The 23,279-nt window shown below is 48.3% G+C and overlaps 1 protein-coding gene across 2 annotated transcripts in view; it reads right to left on the bottom strand.

Moving 5' to 3' along the window:
- IL15RA (interleukin 15 receptor subunit alpha) overlaps positions 1-23,279 on the bottom strand; it is a 71,846-nt gene that overhangs the window by 19,124 nt on the left and 29,443 nt on the right. For both annotated transcript variants that reach the window (XM_038387482.2, XM_038387481.2), the window contains exon 2: positions 555-749. In XM_038387482.2, coding sequence (XP_038243410.1) covers positions 555-749 — 195 coding nt within the window. The remainder of the gene's footprint in view (positions 1-554; positions 750-23,279) is intronic.

Consider the following 23,279-nt stretch of genomic DNA (forward strand, 5'->3'; position numbering starts at 1 on the left):
GGAGGGGTTTTTTGCCTTTCTGACATCCAGATGCCAGCCGCTGCCAAAGTCAGGACACCATACCAGACTGGCCAGTGCTTTGATTTCCATGGCAAATCCTCAACCTGCGCTGGATCTCTCTTTGTGTCCCAAGCACAAACATTTGAGACCACTTCATACTGCATAGGCATCCCTCTCACCTACTTACAGAGGGCCAGGTTCTGCAATTCCCGCTCAGGTTGAGTGCTTACTCCCCTGAGCATTGAGATCAATGGGACTATTTGCATGAGTGGGTGCTACTCAGTGTCAATGTTGCAGAATTTGGCCCTTAGTTCATATTTTGCTGAACACAATAGGCCAATCACATCCTTGGTGTAAGTGGGCATAGCCACATCTAAATCCACACAGGGATCGATTGGACCCAGTATCATTCCAGTGCAGCACAATCATTGTCCTCTAGCTGACATTCACTTCTGTCTACCCTCCTGCAGATAATTTTCTGACATTGCATTCCTTATACTTAGTCATAGCATTAAGCACAGCAGCATCATACCACACTGACAGCAGTTACTTACTAATACAACGTAGATTTGGCTCTGTCCAACGGAGCGTTTTGGTGATTTTGTCCATTACACACACAATGAGGCTGGATGTCCCAGCTTTCCTTTTGTAACCGTCTCTGCATGTGTACCGCAGGCTGGCATTCAACAAATTATTATTGCCAACCTGAACATCTGCATTGTTGACCTCCTTTGGCACGCTGCATCTTTCTGAAATGAAAAAAATACAAGCTGAGAGGGAAAAATATATAACGCTAAAGATCACATCACAGTATTTTAAATATTGCTCGTTAACTCGAAAATGTCTCTGGCTAGCACTGTGTGTGCGTGCGTGTGTACTCCTTACTGCCCTCTACTGGGTGCAGGATATCTGAGCTGGCCTTTAGGTTTGCTCTGTTGCAGAGATGCCCAAACTTTACAATGCTAGAGGCTGTCCTGAGAACTTGCTAGGAGCCTGAAGCGTGCTCTGGTGGTCAGAACACAAGTATGGAGCTCCTGAGTTCTCTTCCCAGCTCCGCCAGTTGCCATGCCTAAATCTCTCCATCTGTACAATAGGAATAATGATACTTCCCGCTTGCCCAGAGTTGCTGGGAGAAACAGTTAATTGCAATCTAATGCTTTGAAGATAATTAGGACTATGTCCATAGGCGCCAACTTTTGCCGGCACCAGTGGGTGCTGGAAACCCCCGCCTCCTCCCAACTTCTTCCCCAAAGTCCCTGCCCCAACTCCGCCCCCTCCCTGCCCTATTGGACCCCTTCCCCAAATCCCTGCCCCAGCCCCGCCTCTTCCCCAAGCGCGCCACATTCCCCCTTCTCCCCCCTCCCTCCCAGCACTTGCCGCACAAAACAGCTTATTTCACGGCGCAAGCGCTGGGAGCCAGGGGGAAAAGCGGAGAAGCAGCACTCAGGGGGAGGCGGAGGTGAGCTGGGGCAGGGGACAGGGCGGGGAGCTACCGACAGGGTTGGCGCCTATGGCTATGTCAACAACTCAGCTGCACAACCCTATTCAGAAAAGGACTTAATTAAGCATGTGCTTCACCCATGCTTTTGTTCACTGCACTTAAGCATGTGTTTCGCTTCAAGCTGAGTGCTCTGAGGGATGGACATAAGTACGCACTTCTATACGTTCCTGATGTGGGGGCCTATGTCAAATATTTATGAAATGGGCCTGTTCACCAGTAGAACATTTGTTGTGTTATTATTTGGTAAATGCCTACAACAGTGTTTCTCAATCCAGGGGTCACAATCCCCAGAGAGGGTCAGAATAGGTAATTGTGGGGTGGGGGGGGGATTTCAGGTCATGAGATGTTGCAAATTTTATTTCTCTAAAGCAAAAGAAAATCTGGCTTCCCTAATTCCCTGCAAACTCTTACCCTTCAAGGTCAAGTGTTCTCGGTTAACGTTTCGAATCACATTCACAAATAAGTTACACAGGCTAATGGTTAGCATGGATACATTTTTTTTACTCTTATTTTTATAGTAAACATAAGGTGGTCCAAAAACTGACTCAGAGTAAGGCATTGCCAATCTGAAAAGATTGAGAAACACTGCTCTACAAGAGCCAATAGAAGACATGGCCCCTGCTTTAAGTTCCTTATGGTCAATACAGACATACAAACACAAATTGGACACAAAGCATGCTGGGACCTAGACCTAGTGGAAGGTTTTGAGGATCTATGGGTATCGGTGTGAATAAGAGAGGAGTGGGGTTCTTGTACCTTTCTCTGAAGCATTTGGTTTTGCCAGCTGTGAAAATGCTACACTGGTGTGATGGTTCTGATTTCCTTGATCATAGCCCAGTTTTCAAATTTTTTCCATCCTCTTGCTTAATTCTACTAACTGTAGCAGAGAAACTTTGAATTGGTCTCAGACTGGAGAAGGTTTGTTTCACTGCCTTGACTGTCACCATTGTTTCAATTGGCAGGTTCTGGGCCGGATTCTGATCTGGTGTAAATCAAGGATAACTCTATTGAGGCCAATGGAGTTACATTGTTGTAATAACTGTGTGCGATCAGAACCAGGCCCTTAATGTGAGCAATAAAACACTAAAGATAGATGTAGCCATGCAGAGAGCCAATATACCCCAGCTTTGTGTGTATATGTACTGCTAATGAACGCACATCCCAAAGCACTATATAAGAGTTAGGTGATATTATAATTATTATATAGGTTTGCTTATAAAATGCTTAACTCTAAAAACCTAAATAATTATATTTTAGAATGAAAATATTTTAATATATCTGTGCTGCTCAAAACAGTCTTTGTTGAAAGCCCATGCTTTTAATCTGTTTGTATTTAATATAATTAATAAACAATATTTAAAAGGCTTAAATCCCTGTTTTTGCTGTCTTGGATGTTCAGCAAGGATGCCTTATAGTCCAAAGGAATGAAAACAACTGAAAGTAAAAACAAAAGCAGGTACTTTTAACAAAAGTGGGTAGTATTTTAGGCCCTGGTCTCTTTAAACACGTCCACAGGGGTGGATCAGATTGAAGTAATTGGAGCTCTGTGTGGGTACAGAGGTCCTTCTGCACGGATCCAACTGCACCATCAGGGCCTTTTACAATATCTTTTCAGACTGTACATACTTTATGCAGTGGCATAATGATCTGGTTGGTGAAGAAGCTTTGTATCCCTACTGTGTATGTGTTCGTTAGGGGATGATTACTGGGTCATAGAACCCTCTTCCACCGCTAATATGAATAATGATACTTTGCTCATCTAGAGCAGCAGATCTCCGAGTGATTTACAAACTTGAATGAAGACTCAATATCACTGGGTGGTAGGTATTATTTACCCTATTTACAGACTGGGAAATTGACACAGAAAGACTGAGTTGCCCTAAGTCACACAGGGTGAAATTCACCCTTCTGAAGAGGACCAGCACAAGAGCCATGCATCACTTAAGTTTCATCCACATGGAGTCCATGGCAGAGCTTGGGAAAGTACTGACTCCTAGTTTGATGCCTTCACTAGAAGACCATCTTTCTTCCCCTGGAATGTTGCTTGTTATATGATATGTTTACACAAATAAAGAGATGCATCTGTTTCAAATCAGTTCAGTATTTTTGCTTTGTGACCAAAAGGAGAAGACATAGCCAAAATCACCTACTGCTTCGGGGTGATCATAGAATCATAGAATATCAGGGTTGGAAGGGATCTCTGGAGGTCATCTAGTCCAAACCCCTGCTCAAAGCAGGACCAATCCCCAACTAAATCATCCCAGCCAGGGCTTTGTCAAGCCTGACCTTAAAAACTTCTAAGGAAGGAGATTCCAGCACTTCCCTAGGTAACGCATTCCAGTGTTTCACCACCCTCCTTGTGAAAAAGTTTTTCCTAATATCCAACCTAAACCTCCCCCACAGCAACTTGAGACCATTGCTCCTTGTTCTGTCATCTGCTACCACTGAGAACAGTCTAGATCCATCCTCTTTGGAACCCCCTTTCAGGTAGTTGAAAGTAGCTATCAAATCCCCCCTTATTCTTCTCTTCCGCAGACTAAAATATCCCAGTTCCCTCAGCCTCTCCTTATAAGTCATGTGTTCCAGTCCCCTAATCATTTTTGTTGCCCTCCGCTGGACGCTTTCCAATTTTTTCACATCCTTCTTGTAGTGTAGGGCCCAAAACTGGACACAGTACTCCAGATGAGGCCTCACCAATGTCGAATAGAGGGGAACGATCACATCCCTCGATCTGCTGGCAATGCCCCTACTTATACATCCCAAAATGCGATTGGCCTTCTTGGCAACAAGGGCACACTGTTGACTCATATCCAGCTTCTCGTCCATTGTAACCCCTAGGTCCTTTTCTGCAGAACTGCTGCCTAGCCATTAGGTCCCTAGTCTGTAAACGGTGCATGGGATTCTTCCATCCTAAGTGCAGGACTCTGCACTTGTCCTTGTTGAACCTCATCAGATTTCTTTTTGCCCAATCCTCTAATTTGTCTAGGTCTCTCTGTATCCTATCCCTACCCTCCAGCGTATCTACCTCTTCTCCCAGTTTAGTGTCATCTGCAAATTTGCTGAGGGTGCAATCCACACCATCCTCCAGATCATTAATGAAGATATTGAACAAAACCGGCCCGAGGACCGACCCTTGGGGCACTCCATTTGATACCAGCTGCCAACTAGACATGGAGCCACTGATCACTCCCATTTGTTTAAGGCTGCCGAACTGTGGTTCCTCAAAATCAGCTGCAGCTTTAGGGCACTTAGAAAATATCTCTTAAAAAGGGAGAAAAACTATGGATACGCGGTCATGAAAACAGAAAGACGAGACACTGCTGTTTTGCTTTGTACATAAGGCCATCTTTTCAGAAGAGCTCAGATCCCATTTAGGCACCAAAATCAGTGACCAGATTTTCAAAAGAGATTGACCCATTGAGAGCTGAGACTTTGAAACTCTGGCCAGGCAGGAAATGGAGAAATATTCACAATAAGGAGGCATGGTTGCTGGATACTGCATGGTATGTCTTGAGGAGAAATTGGAGGGCAGATGGCATAATGCCCAGGGGCAATGAGGGCATTGTAACATAGTGGACTGCATTTTAGTTTTAAAGATCCCACCCATCTTCCTGATCCTACTCTACGGAATTTTGAGAATGACTTTTCTCACACCTCTCGTTTTCCTGAGTTTTAATTTAACCTCATTGGTTTGTGCCCACCTCTGCATTCTTAATGGCTTTTCTGAATGCTGACTTTCTTTTCCCCCTGTTCAGGAGTTGCACATAATTACTCCATTAACTTCACGATCAAAGGCAGGATTGGCACAGTCAATTTGGCTTTTTGATTTTTAAACCTAGTAAAACAGTTGCACTTATGGAGGTATATTAAGCCACTGGTTATTTTTTAGGTAGAACTCCCCATCAATTTCAATGGGTACTTTTGCTTAAAAACGCTATGATAGGGCCCCTGGCTTGCCCCCACCCCCTTCATTTATTAGGATTTCTGTTAACTGAGGTTGTAATAGAGTGTCTTGTTTTGTGCACTTCATAACTTTGTGAATATCAGGACCTTTCTAACAGACAATGGCATTATCTGGTGATAATTGTTAAGGAGTAGCTATAGTATGCTGCCTATAGATAGATGAAACATTAATTTCTTTGTAGCCTATAAACCATTTATGTACTGCAAAACCTTTGTGAGCACTTCCTAGAACGTGATTTTTAATCTTGGCTCCATTTTTTGTTTCGTTTGTACCCCAGGTAAGAACTGGAGTAGGGTTGCTAGCCTACAGGGCCTTTTTCACTGACTTTATCTATCTAGGAACTTGTATGTCCCACACCACTCTACTATCTGAATGCCTATTACAATGAATTAACTGAGTCCGGGATTGCAGGATCTTTAAAGTGTAGCTTTATTCTGAATCCTGGCTGTGTAAAACCAGAACATTATTATTAGCAGAGCAACTCCCTACGAATACTTAGAATCATACCTGCTAACTGTAGTGACTAAAACAAATCTTTACCGTTACCTACACCTGTTAGTGCCGAAGAGCCAATGGGAGAATGAGCTGGATCCCTGGGCATCCTCAGTGGAATTGTTAACTACATTCTGATGACAGGATCTTTGTTGTTGTTGATGTGAGAATCAGAAGGGGCCCAGCTGGACTCCTACATTCCATGATGAGTTTGCAGGGCCAGCAGTTAGGAAACCATTTTTTTTACGTGCAAACTGAGAACATCTGATCTGGAGTCACTGAGGCCTCAATTCGGGAAAGTACGTACGCATGAGCAGACCTTTAAGCATGTATTTAAGACCCATGAAAACAATTGGAATTAAGCACATATTTAAAGATAAGCGTGTGCTTAAGTGCTTTCCTGAATCAGGGTCTGACACACAATAGACATAGAACCTCCGGATGCCATTTTTATCACATGCACGATAAGAACTTTAAAAAAAGATCTCTGTATCAACAAGTACGTGGCAAGACAGGATCTGACTCTACAGCACGCTAGCTTGCCTTGCACTATTGTCCCATAGACAAACACTTACACAACTGCTTTGCGTAGCTGCCCCTTCAGCAGGGGTGGGCAAACTTTTTGGCCCAAAGGCCACATCTGGGTGGGGAAATTGTATACAGGGCCATGAATGTAGGGCTGGGGCAGGGGGTTGGGGTGTGGGAGGAAGTGCAGGGTGTAGGAGGGGGTGCAGAGTGCAGGAAGGGGCTCAGGGTAAGGAGTTGGAGTGCAGGAAGGGTGCAGAGTGCGGGAAGGGGCTCAGGGCAGGGGGTTGGGTGCAGGAAGGGTGCGGCAGAGGGCTCAGGATGCAAGAGGGGTACAAGGTGCAGAGGCTTGGGGTACAGGAGGGGGCTCAGGGCAGGGGCCTCAAGGAAGGGGGTTGGGGTGCAGGAGGAATCTCAGGGCAGGGGCTTGGGGTGCAGAAGGGGGTGGGAAGTGTGGGAGGCGGCTCAGGGCAAAGGCGTAGGGGTGCAGCAGGGGGCTCAGGGCAGGGGGTTGGGGTGCAGGCTCCAGCCCAGCACCGCTTATCTCGAGCAGCTCCAGGGTGGCAGCAGCATGCAGCGGGGCTAAGGCAGGCTCCCTGCCTGCCCTGGCTGAGCGCTGCTCCCGGAAGTGGCCAGCATGTCTGGCAGTGGCTTCTGGGGGTGGGGTAGGCAGCTCTGCCACGTGCTGCCCTCGCCTGTGGGTAACATCCCCGAAGCTCCCATTGGCAGCGGTTCCCTGTTCCCAGCCAATAGGATCTGCGGGAGGGCGGTGCCTGCAAGCAAGGGCAGCGCACGGAGCCCTCCGACCCCTCCACCCCCAGGGACCAGGTGCTGGCTGCTTCTGGGAGCGGCGCAGGGCCAGGGCATGCAGGGAGCCTGCCTTAGCCCTGCAGGCCGGATTGAAAGCCCTGACAGGCCAGATCCGGCCCATGGGCCGTAGTTAGCCCTCCCCCACGCTAGAGGGAGGATCCCAGATACTAAGATTGCGCTCTGCATGCTTAATGCAGCAACATGTGACACTGCAACTAGAATATAGTTAAACATTTCATTAAAGCAAAGATTTATTATGTTCTTGGTTTATTCAGGACAGATACACTGCATGCAATAACGTCTTCCCTGAGAAACAATGAGACTACACAATAAAATCCTCACAAAGGTTTGAAGAAAATTATCCAGCTTTCTTTGAAGATAGAGACAGAAGGAGAGAGCTCTTGAGGCTTTGGATGTTTCAGTGAACTCTAGGGTATTTTTTCCTCTACATTCATAGACTGAAACAGTCTATTTCAGATCCAATCTGTGTTTGTTTTCATAGCCAAAAATGTTTCTTGTCCAGTGTGAATATCTGTGAAATATGCTCCTTGGAATCTGGTGGGTTTATTTGAGATCAGAAATGTGCATCAGGACCGTACTCACTTAATACTAACTGACACACTGGTGGCAGAATCAGGGCAGAGGAGGTGGGTGGGTTATTGGGCCCCCATCTTCAAGGTATGTTTCCTATCTATAGAGCCTTGCGTGGATACAAAATATGTACCTGCATAGGGTGACCAGATGTCCTGATTTTATAAGGACAGTTCCAATATTTAGGGCTTTGTCTTATATAGGTGCCTATTACCCCCACCCCGATTTTTCACACTTGCTGTCTGGTCACCCTTATTGGCATCCGATCTGTGATCTGCAAACATGGTCCTTGGACATCCACAGCTGCGAATATCTGCGGTTATAAAGCGGATATCTGCAGATTTGCAGGGCTCTCCCTATGGAGGGGCATCAGAGTGGAGCTTTGGAGACCTGGGATCAATTTGTGGCTTTGTCACAAAGTCACCGTATGACCTTTGGAGAAATCGCTTAAGTAAACTTTTCAAAAGCACCTAAGTGACTTAGGGACTTAAGTCCCGCTGAAAGTGAATGGGAGTCACATAGGTGCTTTAACTTTTCCCCCCATAAATCAGAGGTTCTCAAACTGGGCAGGGGGGCGCCTGAGGGGGTGCGCAATGTATTCTGGGGGAGTGTGAAGCTTGGTGGGGGGAAATGTATGGTGCACATTTTACCCACAGCAATGACTAGCTAGCAAAGCTGATTCCTCCAGACAGATGAGGTCCTCAGAGGGTGCTGTGCATTGGACTCTAGGTGGCGCTCTGCACGTTGATGGGTTTCTGTTAAGCTTGCCAAGCATTATACAAAGTCGTTGCCAGCTGCAGGTTAATCCCTTTGCTACCACGTGGTGTGCACACTGAATTCTAAGCAATCAATCAATCAATCAATCGCACTTTTGCTCTTATTACAGCAGATTGTTGCCTCTGTTTGAATCAAGGCCTTCCCGTTTTTAACATTTAGTGAGAGTGGCATGTTGATCTTTCTTTATCGGTATCTGTACTTACGTGGTGGGAGTGGGTCAGTGGTGAGCTGGAGCCGGTTCGCACCGGTTTGCTAGAACCGGTTGTTAAATTTAGAAGCCCTTTTAGAACTGGTTATTCCGTGAGGGAGAACCGGTTCTAAAAGGGCTTCTAAATTTAACCGGCCAAGAGTGGCACCTTAGGCGCCGACTCCAGGGGTGCTCCAGCCCTGGAGCACCCAACGGGAAAATTTGGTGGGTGCAGAGCCCCCACCGGCAGCTCCCCGCCCCACCCCCGGCCCCAGCTCACCTCTGGTCCACCTCCACCTCCTCCCCTGAACCCACCCCCCTGCCCTGCTTCTCCACCCCCCCCCCGCCCGGGTTCCCACAAATCAGCTGTTCGGGCGGGAAGCCGGGGCGGGCTGAGAAGCAGGTGGCGGCTTCCTGCTCAGGCCCAGGGAGACGGAGGTGAGCTGTGGCGGAGGGGGCGCGAGGAGGGGAACCGCTTCCCCCCCCCCAGCTCACCTCCACCACCCTCGGCCTGAGCGGGAAGCCGCCGCCTCTGGAAAACTGAAGAAAATCCAGAGGAGAGCAACATTAAAGTAAATATGGAACTATATTCTAGTTGTTGTGTCACAGCGTTAAGCATGCTGTGTGAAATCTTGATATCCAGGGTCCTCCTTATAGGTAGCTGAAACCGCTTACACAAAGCAGTTGTGTAAGAGTTTGTCTACAGCAGTGATTTGCAACCTTTTTTCATTTGCGGACCCCTAAAAAATTTCAAATGGAGGTGAGGTCCCCTTTGGAAATCTTAGACATGATCTGCGGACCCCCAGGGATCCGCGGGCCACAGGTTGAAAACCACTGTTCTATGGTGAGGATAAACTTTCATGAATTCCCTTAGACATAGTCCTCCAGGAGCCTGCGAACCACAGGTTGAAAACCACTGGTCTACAGGACATCAGTGCATGGCAAGTAAGCGCACTGTACAGACACCCTGGTTTCACATATGTTATAAAGAGGAGGGGGATAAATTCTTCTCCTCATCCACTGAGGATAGAGCAAGAAATAATGGGCTTAAATCGCAGCAAGGGAGATTTAGGTTACAAAAAACTTCTCAACTGTCAGGGTAATTAAGTACTGGGACAAATTACCTAGAGAGGTTGTCAATGGAGGTTTTTAAGAGCAGGTTAGACAAACACCTGTCAGGGATAGTTCAGAACAGGGGTAGGCAACCTATGGCACGCATGCCAAAGGCAGCACATGAGCTGATTTTCAGTGGCACTTGCACTGCCCGGGTCCTGGCCACTGGTCCCGGGGGCTCCGCTGCTGGCCTGGGGTACTGGCCGCTGGCCCCCTGCCAGCTGGGGTTCCATCCGCCGGCCCCACTCAGCCTGCTGCCAGCCCTGGGTCCCGGCCACTGGTCTGGTGGGGGCTCTGCTGCTAGCCTGGGGTACAGGCCACTGGCCCCCTGCCAGCCGGGGTTCTGTCCGCTGGCCCCGCTCAGCCTGCTGCTAGCCCCGGGTCCTGGCCACCGTTCCAGGGGGGCTCTGCTGTTGGCCTGGGGTCCCGGCCGCTGGCCCGGGGCTCTGCAGCTGCCACCAGCTGTGGTCCACTGGCCTCAGCCTGGGGCAGTGAGGGTTGCAGACAGGGGCAAGAGGGGGCACAGCTCAGCACCCCCACCTTAAAAATTGTTCCAGCACCACTGTGCTGGGATATTTTTAAGTCCTGATTTGCTGCTTACATCACTATCACACGACGTGGAACAGCGCCCTGTGTTTGATGCTGACATTAGAATGTACATGCAAGAACTGGAATCAGAATTTTCTGACAGATTTCAAGATTTCCAGAGATTTGGCCCAATGCTTTCTTTTCTCTGAAAGGTTCAGTGAAAGCGACTTGGATTTGTCTGTATTTCAGTGGATGGGTGTTGAAGATTTTGAAATGCAGCTCATTCAGTTATAAAGCTCAGAAATGTGGGCATCAAAGTTGGAGATTTGTGGATTGCACTTGAAGCTACCGAGAGAGATCATGGAATCACTATTCTGACCTGCTGGACGTCTCTGCCAGTTAAATTTAACTGTTTGAAGAAAATTGCGTTTGCAATGCTTTCAGCATTTGGAGTCACATACCTGCGTGAACAGGTATTTTCACACATGAAATCTGTCCTCTGTCCCTCTCGAAGGCGGTTAACAACTGATCACTCAGAAGCTTGTGTGCAGCTTAAAGTATCCAGATATGTGCCAGACATTGGAAATCTCAGCAAGGAAAAGCAAAGGCAAGGATCACACTAAACTGATAAGATCTGCATTTTAATTTAATTTTAAATGAAGCTTCTTAAACATTTTAAAAACCTTATTTAAAATGGGATGATTTTAGTTGGGGATTGGTCCTGCTTTGAGCAGGGGGTTGGACTAGATGACCTCCTGAGGTCCCTTCCAACCCTGATATTCTAGGATTCACTTTACATACAACATTAGTTTAATTATATATTATAGACTTATAGAAAGAGACCTTCTAAAAACGTTAAAATGTATTACTGGCACGTGAAACCTTAAATTAGAATGAATAAATGAAGACTCGGCACACCACTTCTGAAAGGTTGCCGACCCTGAGCTAGAAAATACTTAAACCTGCCTCAGTGCTGGGAACTGGACTAGATTCCCTATCAAGGTCCCTTCCAGTCCTATGTTTCTATGGTTCTATGTTTATGGGGAACTCCTTCTTGGCATGAGGGGCAATATGGGAAAAAGCATGAAGGGGTTGATTTGACAATGTAACAAGTGGGCAATGGAGGCTAGCATTATGGGCCTATCAGAGGCAGCAGTCAACATCTCCATAGTGAATGAAAGATAACAGGTAGGGTAGGGATATGCCATGAGGGGCCTGGAAAGTGAAGACCAGTAACCAGTTTGATGGAATAGACAAGGGGAAGCCAGTGGAGGGCACAAAGTAAGGGGTGACATGGTCAAAGCAATGGGTTAGGAAAATGTTCTTTGCAGCACCATTCTGAATGGATAAGGGTGAGGCAAGATTTCATTTATCAAGGCCAGAGGGAAGGATGTTGCAGTAATCAAGTCATGAGATGATGACAACTGAATGAGAGTTTGAGCTGTGCAGATGGCTAGGAAAGAGCATATGTTAGAGATGTTAGGCAGAAAAAATTGGCCCTATAGGTTTATAGCTGGAGCTACAGTGCCAAGCCACATAAATTCTTGGCAGGTGTATGCATGTTCTATTGCAGGGATAATTGATGTGCCAGGAAGACTCTCCCTGTGCGTCAGGGGATCGCCCTGCTTGGCTCTTTCAGGTTCCCTGAGTAAGAAGGATGTTTTAATTCTCAGTTTCTCTTAGCTTCCAGGCTGAGGAACTCAGCTATGATCATCATCATTCGGCCTACAGCAATGCCAGAAGTGTGCCCAGTATATGGCAGAGAACCAAGGCCAGGCAGTCAAACTTGAGCAGGTGCTGGGGCACGACAGCAGGCAGTGCAGTTAGGAGCCTAACACGGAAAGAGGAGGAGTATTGAGGGGGCACATGGCTAATGGAAACAGAAGAGCTCTCCCAAGCACAGGAGCCTTCTCCTCTTTGCCCCTCTCCTGCTTCCTACTCTCATCTCCTTGCTTGGCTTTTGTCAGTTCCCCCTTCTGCTCCCCCTGCTCTGTTTTGCTCAGTCCTGTGTTCACCCGTTGCCGGTCTCAAGAGATCAAAAATCAAGAGTCAGATTCCCCCAAAGTCATGAGCTTCGCCCCAGAAACCATGAGATTTTAAAAACCTCATCGAGCAATGTGTTTTTCAGTCTGTCTTTGGACTGTGATCAGAGGTGGGGGAGTCAAGACAGAGGCCAGGGTAAGCAGAGTCTTCCTCTGGGCAGTCAGGGGGAAGACGTTCATTTTTGGGTGCGGTAGAGGTTGACTTTTCAACATGAAATTATGACACACAAGTAGCCAGAGGAGAAGAGGGGCCTCTGAGGTTGCTCCCCTTCCCTGGTCCAGCAGGACCACCTGCCCAACTCCCCCCACTTCTAGCCAGATCCCAGGTACAGGAGAAATCCCAAGGCAGTGGGAGGCAGAGAAGCGTTGCTGCTGGATTTCCTCCCATCCACTGCCCCGGAACCTCTCTCTGCTCTGGGGCCATACCCAAAGGCAGAGCTCAGTCTCAGGGCAGGTCTATGTCCTCAGCCCCATGACTCTCATAAAGAGCTCTGCCCTGCCTTGACAATCATGGGCTCAGAGGAACTTCTCAGGTCATTGCAAGAGCTCCTCCCGAAGGCTCCAAAATCCCATGACTCATGATCAGTTCGCAAAAATTGGCAACACTACAATACAACCTTCCCCTGGCTGCTGGGAAAGGGACTCCCCTTCCCCATCCCACCACCCCAAGGCTGGGGGAGCTACCATCTGACCCCTACATCTCCCACCCCCTCACTATCCTTCCCCATCCCCCTCAGCCTCCCTTCTGCCCCCCACATTTCCCAGTAATGGGAGATGGTGGCCATTTTGAATAAGGGAAAATTCATGAGGGGGTGCCTTTCATCATAGTTTCAGGAGACTGGAAAAAAAATACCCCTAAATCTCTTGAGTTGCGATAAAAATCACAAGACTCAGCAACACTGTAATATTGGGGGTTCCTCCAGGCTCCTGTGTTTTCACTCTTCATCCACAGGCCACACATTGCAGCAACCCATTCATTGCCTAGGGTTGTCTGAGTCGCTGACTTTTGGGAGCCAGCAGAAGCCATTCCAGGCAAAATTCCTTAGAATCAGATGTGGGCATTTTCCCACTGCCGTGATCTGCACTAGCTTCTGTCTCTAGATGGTCCCAGTGCATGGCCCTGTGTACAGTGCACCACACTGATCCAATCAAAAGGAGACAATGACTTGGATAATTGTAGCAACTTCCACATCTGAAAAGAGAAAAACATGCTCTTCTAGCCATGCACAGATGGGGAGATAACTATTTAGGACACAATTGCTAGCTAGACCTCTAGGTCAGCTCAGAATCCAAAAATACATCCAGACTGTAAACCACTATTGGAAATAGAGAGACAAGGTGACTGAGGTAATCTCTTTTATTGGACTGGCTACTGTTGGTGAGAGAAACAAGCTTTCGTGCTTACCCAGAGCTCACTCCCACAGACCTGAAGAAGAGCTCTATGTAAGCACAAAACTGATCTCTCTCTCAACATCTGTGTTGAACTGATCCTCATCCAGCCCACAGGCTCATCTGTACGCTGAGTAACCATGACACTGGACCAGCGTAGAACTGGGGGTCATCAGCACATTTGAGCACGACACCCCTGTCCCAACACTAACCTCAGACACACACTGAGCAGGTTTAGTGGGGACAGGAGGCATGCTTTGCCGGTCAGAGAGCTTTTATCATGTATTCAACGGATGCACCTATGCCCGGGAGCAGATAGTCATTGCTTTTATGTGTGTGACACTAGAGGACACAAAAACCAAATTTTTATAAAACTACAGAAATAAACCACTTCCTCAGCGTTACCAAGGAATGAAATGCAGCCCCCATGAGGGTTGCAACATGCTGGACTTCCCTTTTCCTCTTCTAATTTCACAAGATGATGTGGAAATTTTTAAAAATTCCCAAACCAAAGAATGTCATTTCCAAGTTCACATTCCTGAGTGACAGCCCTCCAATTACGTGTCCCATTGTTTACAAGATCCTGGCACTTAACAGCCAGGGAACAAATGATTAAAAGCACCATAAAACTTCAGTGTGTCTGCATCCGATGAAGTGAGCTGTAGCTCACGAAAACTTATGCTCTAATAAATTTGTTAGTCTCTAAGGTGCCACAAGTACTCCTTTTCTTTTTGCATAACAACATTCACACAAACTTGATCCTCAGGTAGGTCAAGTTCCTGCAGCTGGTGGAGGGGAAGTTAAAACACTTCTCTGTCACCCCGATTGAGGGAGGCTGGCTGGGGAATGAAGTGGCTGTCAGTAAAAGTTCGAGCATCCATGGGATAAAGGCCATGTTTGCCAGAACAAAACGTGCTGTAGTCCTGCTCCATCACACAGTCATCTCAGCATTTTCCCTGCGCAGTGATTGAAATGAACGGCTGGTTTTACACTCTACGGGAGAATTCCCCTACCTATGGATAATCCCCAACTGCTTCTGATGAGACATCTTTATGGTCCCTTTGTGCTTCTGGGCACTGACCCAAGGCTGAAATCCTTGCTCTATTCCTCTCAAAGAAATGCCTAGCTCATGGCAACAACCACCAGCTTAACTCAGACTATGGATTACTAAAACGGTTTTAAAAAATTGTTACCTTTTAAATATCTTTTTTCCTTTTGTTTTTATTCTTGTCAACTTGATTCCAGTATCCAAGAACTTTCTTTTAAAGACGACTGCTATCCTCAAATAGATTTACCTATCAACAGTATTTTTTTAATGAGCTTATTGGTAAGAATAATGGGGTACAATTCTGTAGCCTTAAAATTACACGTGTCGTGTAGGAAGAGTGTGTCCTTATGGGGAAAAAAAATGGTTATTAACCATTCTGTAACTGTTGTTCTTCGAGATGGGTTGCACCCTGTCCATTCCAATGTAGGTGTATGCAGGCCCTTAGCACAGCTGCCAACACTGTTTCCCCTTAGTTGTATCCATTGGGTCAGCTCCAGTGGCCTCTGGTGTCATGCACCTATAGCGCCAGTATAAAGGGCCCTGCTGACCGCACTCCCCCTCACTTTCTTCTTGCTGACCGCCTCCAAAAGAGGGGATGGAGGGTGGGTTTTGGAATGGAGGTGTGCAACACATCTCGAAGAACAACAGTCACAGAAAGGTTAGTGACCATTTTTTCTTCTTCAAGGGCTTGCACGTGTCCATTCCAGCATTGGTGATTCCCAAGCAGTTGCACAGGAGGTGGGTTCGGAGATCAAGAACAGGCAAGACTGCACGGCCGAAACTGGCATCATCTCTAGCCTGCTGTGTAGTGGCATAGTGTGTTGTGAATGTGTGAATGGAAAACCAGGTTGCTGCCCTGCTGCTCTCCTGAATCGGTACTTGCGCTAGGAAACGCAAAGTGATTCTCCACAAGGAGATTCTCTGTGCAGAAATGGGGAGACCTTCCATTCTTTCCGCTATTGCTACGAACAGCCGAGTGGATCTGTGGAATTATTTGGTCCTTTGTACGTGGAAAGTCAGGGCCGGCCGAACATCCAATGAGTGGAAGCACTGCTCCCCTCTGTTCTCAGGCGGTTGTTAGAGTAGAACACCGGCAGAAAGATTGCTTGATCTTTGGAAGGAACGATGCAGCGCCTTGTCAAGTGACTGCAACTCCAATACCGCGGCCAGCCCCTCAGACGCCCCCACAGGAGCGGCCTCCAAGCAGAGAAAGCATCAGCCAGTTTGCGGTGCTGTCCGCCCGTGAGGCTTTCACAGCGGCCAGGCATGCAGGACTCATGGGGGGGGGCACAGGGGCAAGCGTCCCCCCAGTAGCTGGCCGGGGCAGGGCCAGAACCAGAGAAGAAGGGGCAGGGCCAGAGCCTCTTCCAGACAGGCTGCCTGCGACACTGCCTGCTGCAGTGCAGCATCCGGGCTGACTGGGAGAGCACCTGGCTGCAGTAGCAGCAGATTGCCCCAGCCCAGGCTCAGATTCTGGGGACAGCGGCCAAGCGAGCGGGAGCCCCCCTGCCCTCCCTGGCATGCTCAGAGTTGGCTCCTGTCCCTGGAAGCTGAGCCTGGGCGGGAGCGGGCTGCTGCTGCCCCCTTCCCAGCCAGGCTGTCTTCCAGGCAGCTGCTGCTGTACAAAGAGTATGCGGGGGGGGGGGGGGGAGAAGGGGGGGGGTTCAGCTCGCTCAGCTGCTGTCCAGGAAGCTGAGCCCAGGCCGGAGCCAGTCCCAATCCCTGCCCTGTCCAGGAAGCTGAGCCCAGGCCGGAGCCAGTCCCAATCCCTGCCCGGGTTTGGCTGCTGCCCAGCCAAACATGCTGGGGAGTGGGGGTAGACAGCACAGTGGGAGGATAGAGCCCCCCACCCCCGACACACACACACCACACACACACAGGTAATGTGGGGTGGGGACAGGGCAGGGAGGTCACGTGTCCTCCCCTTTAGCTGGTTTATGCAGCCAGGGACCTTCTGACCCTGCCCGTACCTGGCTCCCTGCAGGGTCAAGTCTCGGCATCATTTGGGGGATCATCTTCTCAGAGCAAAGAGACACTAGGCTGCAGGGCCACAAGGATTCTAAGGCAGCCTGAAAATCCCTGGGACTTTACGTACCAGCAGGGTCAAGGAACCAGGACTGGCCACAGCAAACAGGCTGCTACTTCCCTCAGCCAGCCAGCCAGACAGGACCAACAGAGGAGAAAGAGCAGGGGGTTCAAGCACAGACCCCTTCCACATCATCCTCAGAAGATCCTGCCCAATCCGCACCCAGACACTTGGGATTTTCAAAGCACTCATTTTGACAAGACACTTGAGATCAGCACTGAAATCCCCTCTGCATCGGATCCAGCTACCCCCTTGTTCTTCAACTACCTTTCCTACTGCCTGGACTCGTATCACTTCAGACCGCTGCATTCTCAGCACAATAGAACTGGGCTACACCATCCAATTTCTATCTACCCCACCTTCCTCCCCCACATTCCTTTTCAGGGAACCTTCTCACTAGCATCTGTTGGAAGTCCAATCCCTCCTTCGGACGGGAGCTGTGGAAAAGGTTCCGTTTAATAGGAGAGGAACGAGGTTCAATCCCTGCAAATTCCAAAAGCCAAAGAGGGTCTCAGACCCATTTTAGATCCACATCTCAACCAATATTTCAAGAACTTAAAGTTCTGCATGGTCTCCTTAACTCCAATCATTCCCTCACTGGATCCTGGGGACTGGTATGCTGCTCCCGATCTAAAGGATGCTTATCTCCATCTTCTCTGGCCACAGATGTTTCCTAAGGTTTGTAGTGAACCAAGGTCACTACCAGTTCACGGTGCTTCCATTCAGCCTCCCCACAAGTTATCACCAAATGCATGGCTTTTCTCTGGGAAAAAAAAAAAAAAAAAAAAGGAGTCCACATATTTCCAAACCTCGACAACTGGCTAGTCAAGAGCTGGTCCAGAGCTCAAATGAAAGCTGACATCCATCTCATTCAATCGACCTTCAGCACATTAGGCCTTCTGTTGAACTTCGAGAAGTGCACATGATCCCAATCCACAGCATAGAGTTCAGCAGCATGGTACTCAATGCTGTACAAGCGAGAGCTCTACTTCCTGATGACTAATTCTGCTCAATTATGTCCCTGATAAGGTCCCTCCATGCTCATCTGGTCACGACCATATGGAAGCGTCTGAGTCTCCTGGACCATATGGCATCATGCACATGCGTAGTGCAACATGCGAGGCAACATCTCAGACCTCTCCAAGCCTGGCTAGCTATACTCCCCCTCTCGCCATCACCTGGACTCAGTGCTCAGGTTCCGGCCCAGATCTTCAACTCACTGCCTTGGTGGCTGGACAGCCACCCGGTATGCGTGGGGGTACCTTTCTCGAGACCTCAACCATACTTGTCATAGTATCCAATGCATCAGCCCTCAGTTGGGGAGCCCACTTAGGGTCCTTCAGAACACAGGGATTCAGTCCCAAGAACAACTCTCCCTTCACATCAAATGTCAGGGAGCTCAGGGCAGTGTGTCTAGCCTGCAAAGGATTTCTACCTGACATGATGGGCAAATCCATTTAGTTCCTCACAGACAATATGATGGCTATGTTCTACATAAACAGACAGGGCGGCATGTGGTGTCAGGAAGCAATCTGCCTGTGATATCTCTGCATCGCTCATTCCATCAGTCTAGAGACATCCTATCTTCCGGGGACAAAGAACCAGCTAGCAGGTCACCTCAGCATGTCTTTCTCCTCTCACCACGAGTGGTCTCTCCATCCGGACATTGTGAGGGTTATCTTCCAATGGTGGGGGACTCCCCTTATAGACCCGTTTGCCACCCACAACAGCAGGAAATGCCATCAGTTCTGCTTCCTGCAAGGTCACAGTCCAGGGTTCCTCACAGACACATTCTTGTTAACACAGAAAAGGCACCTTTACTACGGATTCCCTCCCGTCCTGCTGATTCACAAGGTTCTGATGAAGATCCAGTGAGACTGAGCACAGGTCATCCTCATAACCGCAGCGTAGCCCAGGCAACATTGGTTCTCCACCCTCTTAGCATGTCCATGGAGACATCACTATGGCTTCCACTGCACCTGGACTTAATATCCTGGGATCGTGGTCGGCTGCTGCACCTGAATCTCACCTCTCTTCACCTGATGCCCTGCACGCTCCATGGCTGAATCTGGAGGAGCAAGCTTCCTCGGAGCAAGTCTGTGAGGTCCTACTGGGCAGTAGAAAGCCCTCCACCAGGGCCACTTACCTTGCAAAATGGAAGTGGTCCGGCACGGGTCTCGCTCTCTCACTGTCTCCTTTGGCCTTCAGCACCGGAGACCAGCTCTTCTCCTAGTGCTTGCGGTGTTTCTTCTTAAGCACCGGGGAAGACGATCAATGGCTCAGGACTCTCGGCATCAGAGGAGCGCTCTGTACCGAGGCTGAGGTGCTCAGTGCCGAGTCTGAGTGAGGCTCCGAGACAAGTCTTAAGGCTGCCTCCATGAGGAGGACCTTAAGTCGCACAGCTCGGTCCTTCTTGGTCCGGGGCTTAAATCCCTGCAGGTTTGGCAGCGGTCTTTCCTATGAGCTTCTCCCAAGCACTTGAGACAGCTCAAGTGCAGGGTCGCTGAAAGGCACAGACTTACTGCAGGAAGGGCAGGGCTTAAAACCCAGCGATCAAGGCATGCTCCAGTAGCGGGGAAGCAGACAACCCCTCTAAGTGCGGAAGTGTCCAAGCTGTCTACAATCTAAAAGCTACTAAAAAACTAAAACTACAAGAACTATTTACACTACAATTGGAGAAAACCACTGAGAGAAGGATTGCCTAAGGCAAGCAATGAAGGGTTCCAGCCATTGTCACGGGCACTAAGGAAAGGAAGCGGGGTCAGCAGGGCCCCTTATACCAGCGCGATGAGTGCACGTCCCTGGAGCTGACCCAATGACTACCACGAAGGGAAAAAATTCCAGCAGCTGTGTTCGGGGTGTGCCTACACCTACATTGGAATGGATGTGCGCAAGCATTCGAAGAAGAATTCCTTGTTATTCGGTGGAAATTTACCCCACCGGGCAGGAAACTGTTTGCAGGCTAGAGTATTGTGTGTGGCGTTTAATAGGAATATAGGCACACCCGTCCATGTTTTATCACTATAATTCATTAATGGGGATGTACATAATTTTCACATTTCTTTGCTAAAAGTTGGTTGGCGTTTGTATTGTGAGATTACCAATGAAACAACAGTATTAGTTTTGGGCAAGGGTTAAAGACGTGCTGTGATGAAATATGCTCGCGAGAGGAGCAGAAGAGACTGAACAAAATGCAGAAAGGACTGAGAGCTGAGCCGAGCCAAAGGACAGGTGTAGAACTGATCAGTGAAATTGTTTTTAATTGTTTACTTTATTAATATAACTTCATAAGCAAAGTTTTATGAATGAAACATTCATTCATAAAACCAGTTACCCCAATCACTGGCTAATTGAGTTTCACTTTTCAATCCAATTGCTGCTTAAATCACTGAAACTTGCACTGTTTCAACATTGTAACTTCTGTTCCCCTCTTTGCCATTCCTTACACTTGTCCATATTGTAACTCAAACTCCATTTTAAAATGCTCACTGCATTTTGTAAAAACTTGCTGCAACCTTCATTTTTGCAAAACCCTGCCCACCTGACTCCCTGGATCCAAGTTTGGTGGCTAGCCCCGCCCATGCTGCGACATTTTAGCATGCCATCTGTCTCTCTAATCGGCAGTAGTGCAAATAGGGTGGTACTCTCCACTTTCCAATACTGGCAAGAGATTTTTACCTGGAACCGGGTACAGGAAAAACTTGGTTTAAAGCGGAACATAGGTTTTTAAGTTTGCAAATCTGTGGACCTCTACGAGATTTTATTATTCTTGTTTATTTTTTTGCTGGTCATAATGTGGGAAGGTATCCTCTCTGCCCTCTACAAGACACATACATAACCTCATGAGCAGAGGGCGGAGAGGATACCCTCCCACATTATGACCAGCAAAAAAACAAACAAGAATAATAAAATCTCAAAGAGGCAGGGGTCCACAGATTTGCAAACCTAAAAACTTGTGTTATGCTTTAAACCACCTCAGCAGTTCAGGTTTATGAACTGCAAAGGAACACTGAAGCCCATTAACCTGAATGTGTGCCAGGCAGTATGCCTTCACTGACAAAAGGTGCAGTCACATCTGAACAGTGAAAAATTAATCTTGCCTTTTTAGGCTTGTAGCAACATGAAGACGCACCAGTGCAGCCCCTCCTGCTGGTTGTCTGGGAATTAGCTCTTTTCCAGCATACAGAGCGCCCTCTTCAGGCCGGTGTCTCGCCTGCTGCTGGCCCCATGTCCTCCCAGACCAGGGTGCCCTTTACCAGCAGTCCCCACGCTCTGGGTCTTCCCTCCTAGGGGAACCCCCAACCCTCTAAACCCACCTTGCCTCAGTGGCTACTGCCAGTCATCATCTAGCCCCCGCTCACTGGGGCAGACTGCAGTGTGTAAACCACTCATCACTGGCAAGTGGTTAGGACCTGCTGCCTTTGCCTAGCCTCAGGCTGCCCCTCTGCAGCCCCAGTACTTTTTCATAGACCTTCATCAAGGCCTGCAGCCTGGGGGTTTACCAGGCTAGAGCTCCCTTGCCCTATTTCCCAGCACTGCTCCAGCTCAGGTACCTTACTCCCAGGCAGCTAGCCCTTCTCCCTCCAGGGCTAGAGTAAGACTCCTCACAACTCCTGACCCTCAGCCCTCTTATAGGGCCAGCTGTGGCCTGATTGGGGCATGGCCCCAACTGTGGCTACTTCCCCCAATCAGCCTAGCTTTGCTGTTTTAACTCCTTTTCCCCAGCTGCAGCCCTCTCCAGGCTGCTTTAACTATTGGCTCCCCCAGGCAGCCCTCTCCCGGGGCTGTTTTAACCTCTTCAGGGCCAGAGAGGGGTGACCACCCCGCTACAGGCTAAACAGAGTTGTGTCACTGGCTCCATCTCTGTTGTTACATAACAGATAACAATACTCCAGTGGGGCATGGTGCTGACACAGAGGGACTCAGGTGCATGGTGTGATTTTTCAGAAACTCTTTTAGGAATAGTCATATAGGTGAAATAGCTGGTACTTATGATTATGCTATTTCTATGCATGTATATTCATCTTGGTATCTGAAGTTATGAATATTAGCTATGTTTATTACATGTTTGCTCCTGTGGTAATGCCCACCAGGTATTTAGCCAGCACATAAAGGGACAAGTCAAGATGTTTGGCCCAGTAAGGAACACGTAGCTCACAATGGACCCTGAAAAACGCCTCTCTATGCTTCATGGACTTTTTGTGAACGTTCTAACTAGAATATGGGTGGGGGTGATGGACTTGTAATTTTCCCATGCGACTCCACACACCATCTTTCATAGTGAGAACAGATTTCCCTTTACTTGGCACTTGGCAGAAGCTAAAAGGCCCTGGCCTGGAAACATCTGCATTTGCCTTTTTCCCGCTCCGGCCTCTTTCCTGCTCCAGCCTCTGGACTACGAATGGGAGCATTCTAACTGAGGGACTGAGGACTTTAAAGTAATCTGGAGCCTTCATATTTCCTTGATCCTTTGTAGATGGACTTATGCATTGGATATGGTATAGAGACTGTTCTAGCCTCGTTACTTGCTGATTTCTCCCTTGCAACGAACAAAGACCAGATGTCTGTTGACTTTCTCACATGAGTCAGCAGCCTTTGATACCTGACGGATAAGCAACATAGCCCTTGCTTCTTTCCTCTCCACGTGTCAAAGCCTGTTTCCATCGAACTCAATAGCAAAACTCTTTTTGATTTCAATGGGAACAGGATTTGTCCCCAAGAGATCAGAGAATATGATTTTGATCAACTGCTTATCTGTCCAGAGAAAGTTCTCATGCACGTTCTGCCAGGCTGATTTTGGTTGCCCCTCCTGTAAGTCATGCTGAGGAAAATAATAAAACAACATGAGATGCAGTTCTATCACGCTGCACATGGCCACACACAATTCGATGCCTCTTTCCCATCAAACCCAGATGGCATAGTGTCTTTGCTTTCCTAGTGCCTGGCGGAGAGCAATACTTAGATACAGGCAAGCTGGCAGAAGCTTAGTTTGGACATAAGGGAGGCACTGACAGTGTGTTAAGGGAAAGCGGGGTGATTGTCCTTCTTATCCTACCCTCATTTAAGAAGTTTTCAGTGTGGGGTGCTGCTGGATCCTCAATGACACCTGGAAGTAGAGAGGCACCAGGGGCCCAAAGCATCATTTTACACCTGCATCTGTTTAACACATGCAGTTGTAAAATTTTAGACAGGTAAGGGGGGATGGGGAGACTGTGGGGGCCCCGGG

The sequence above is a fragment of the Dermochelys coriacea genome, chromosome 1 (assembly GCF_009764565.3).
Source record: "Dermochelys coriacea isolate rDerCor1 chromosome 1, rDerCor1.pri.v4, whole genome shotgun sequence".
In the NCBI taxonomy this organism is placed as follows: domain Eukaryota; kingdom Metazoa; phylum Chordata; order Testudines; family Dermochelyidae; genus Dermochelys; species Dermochelys coriacea.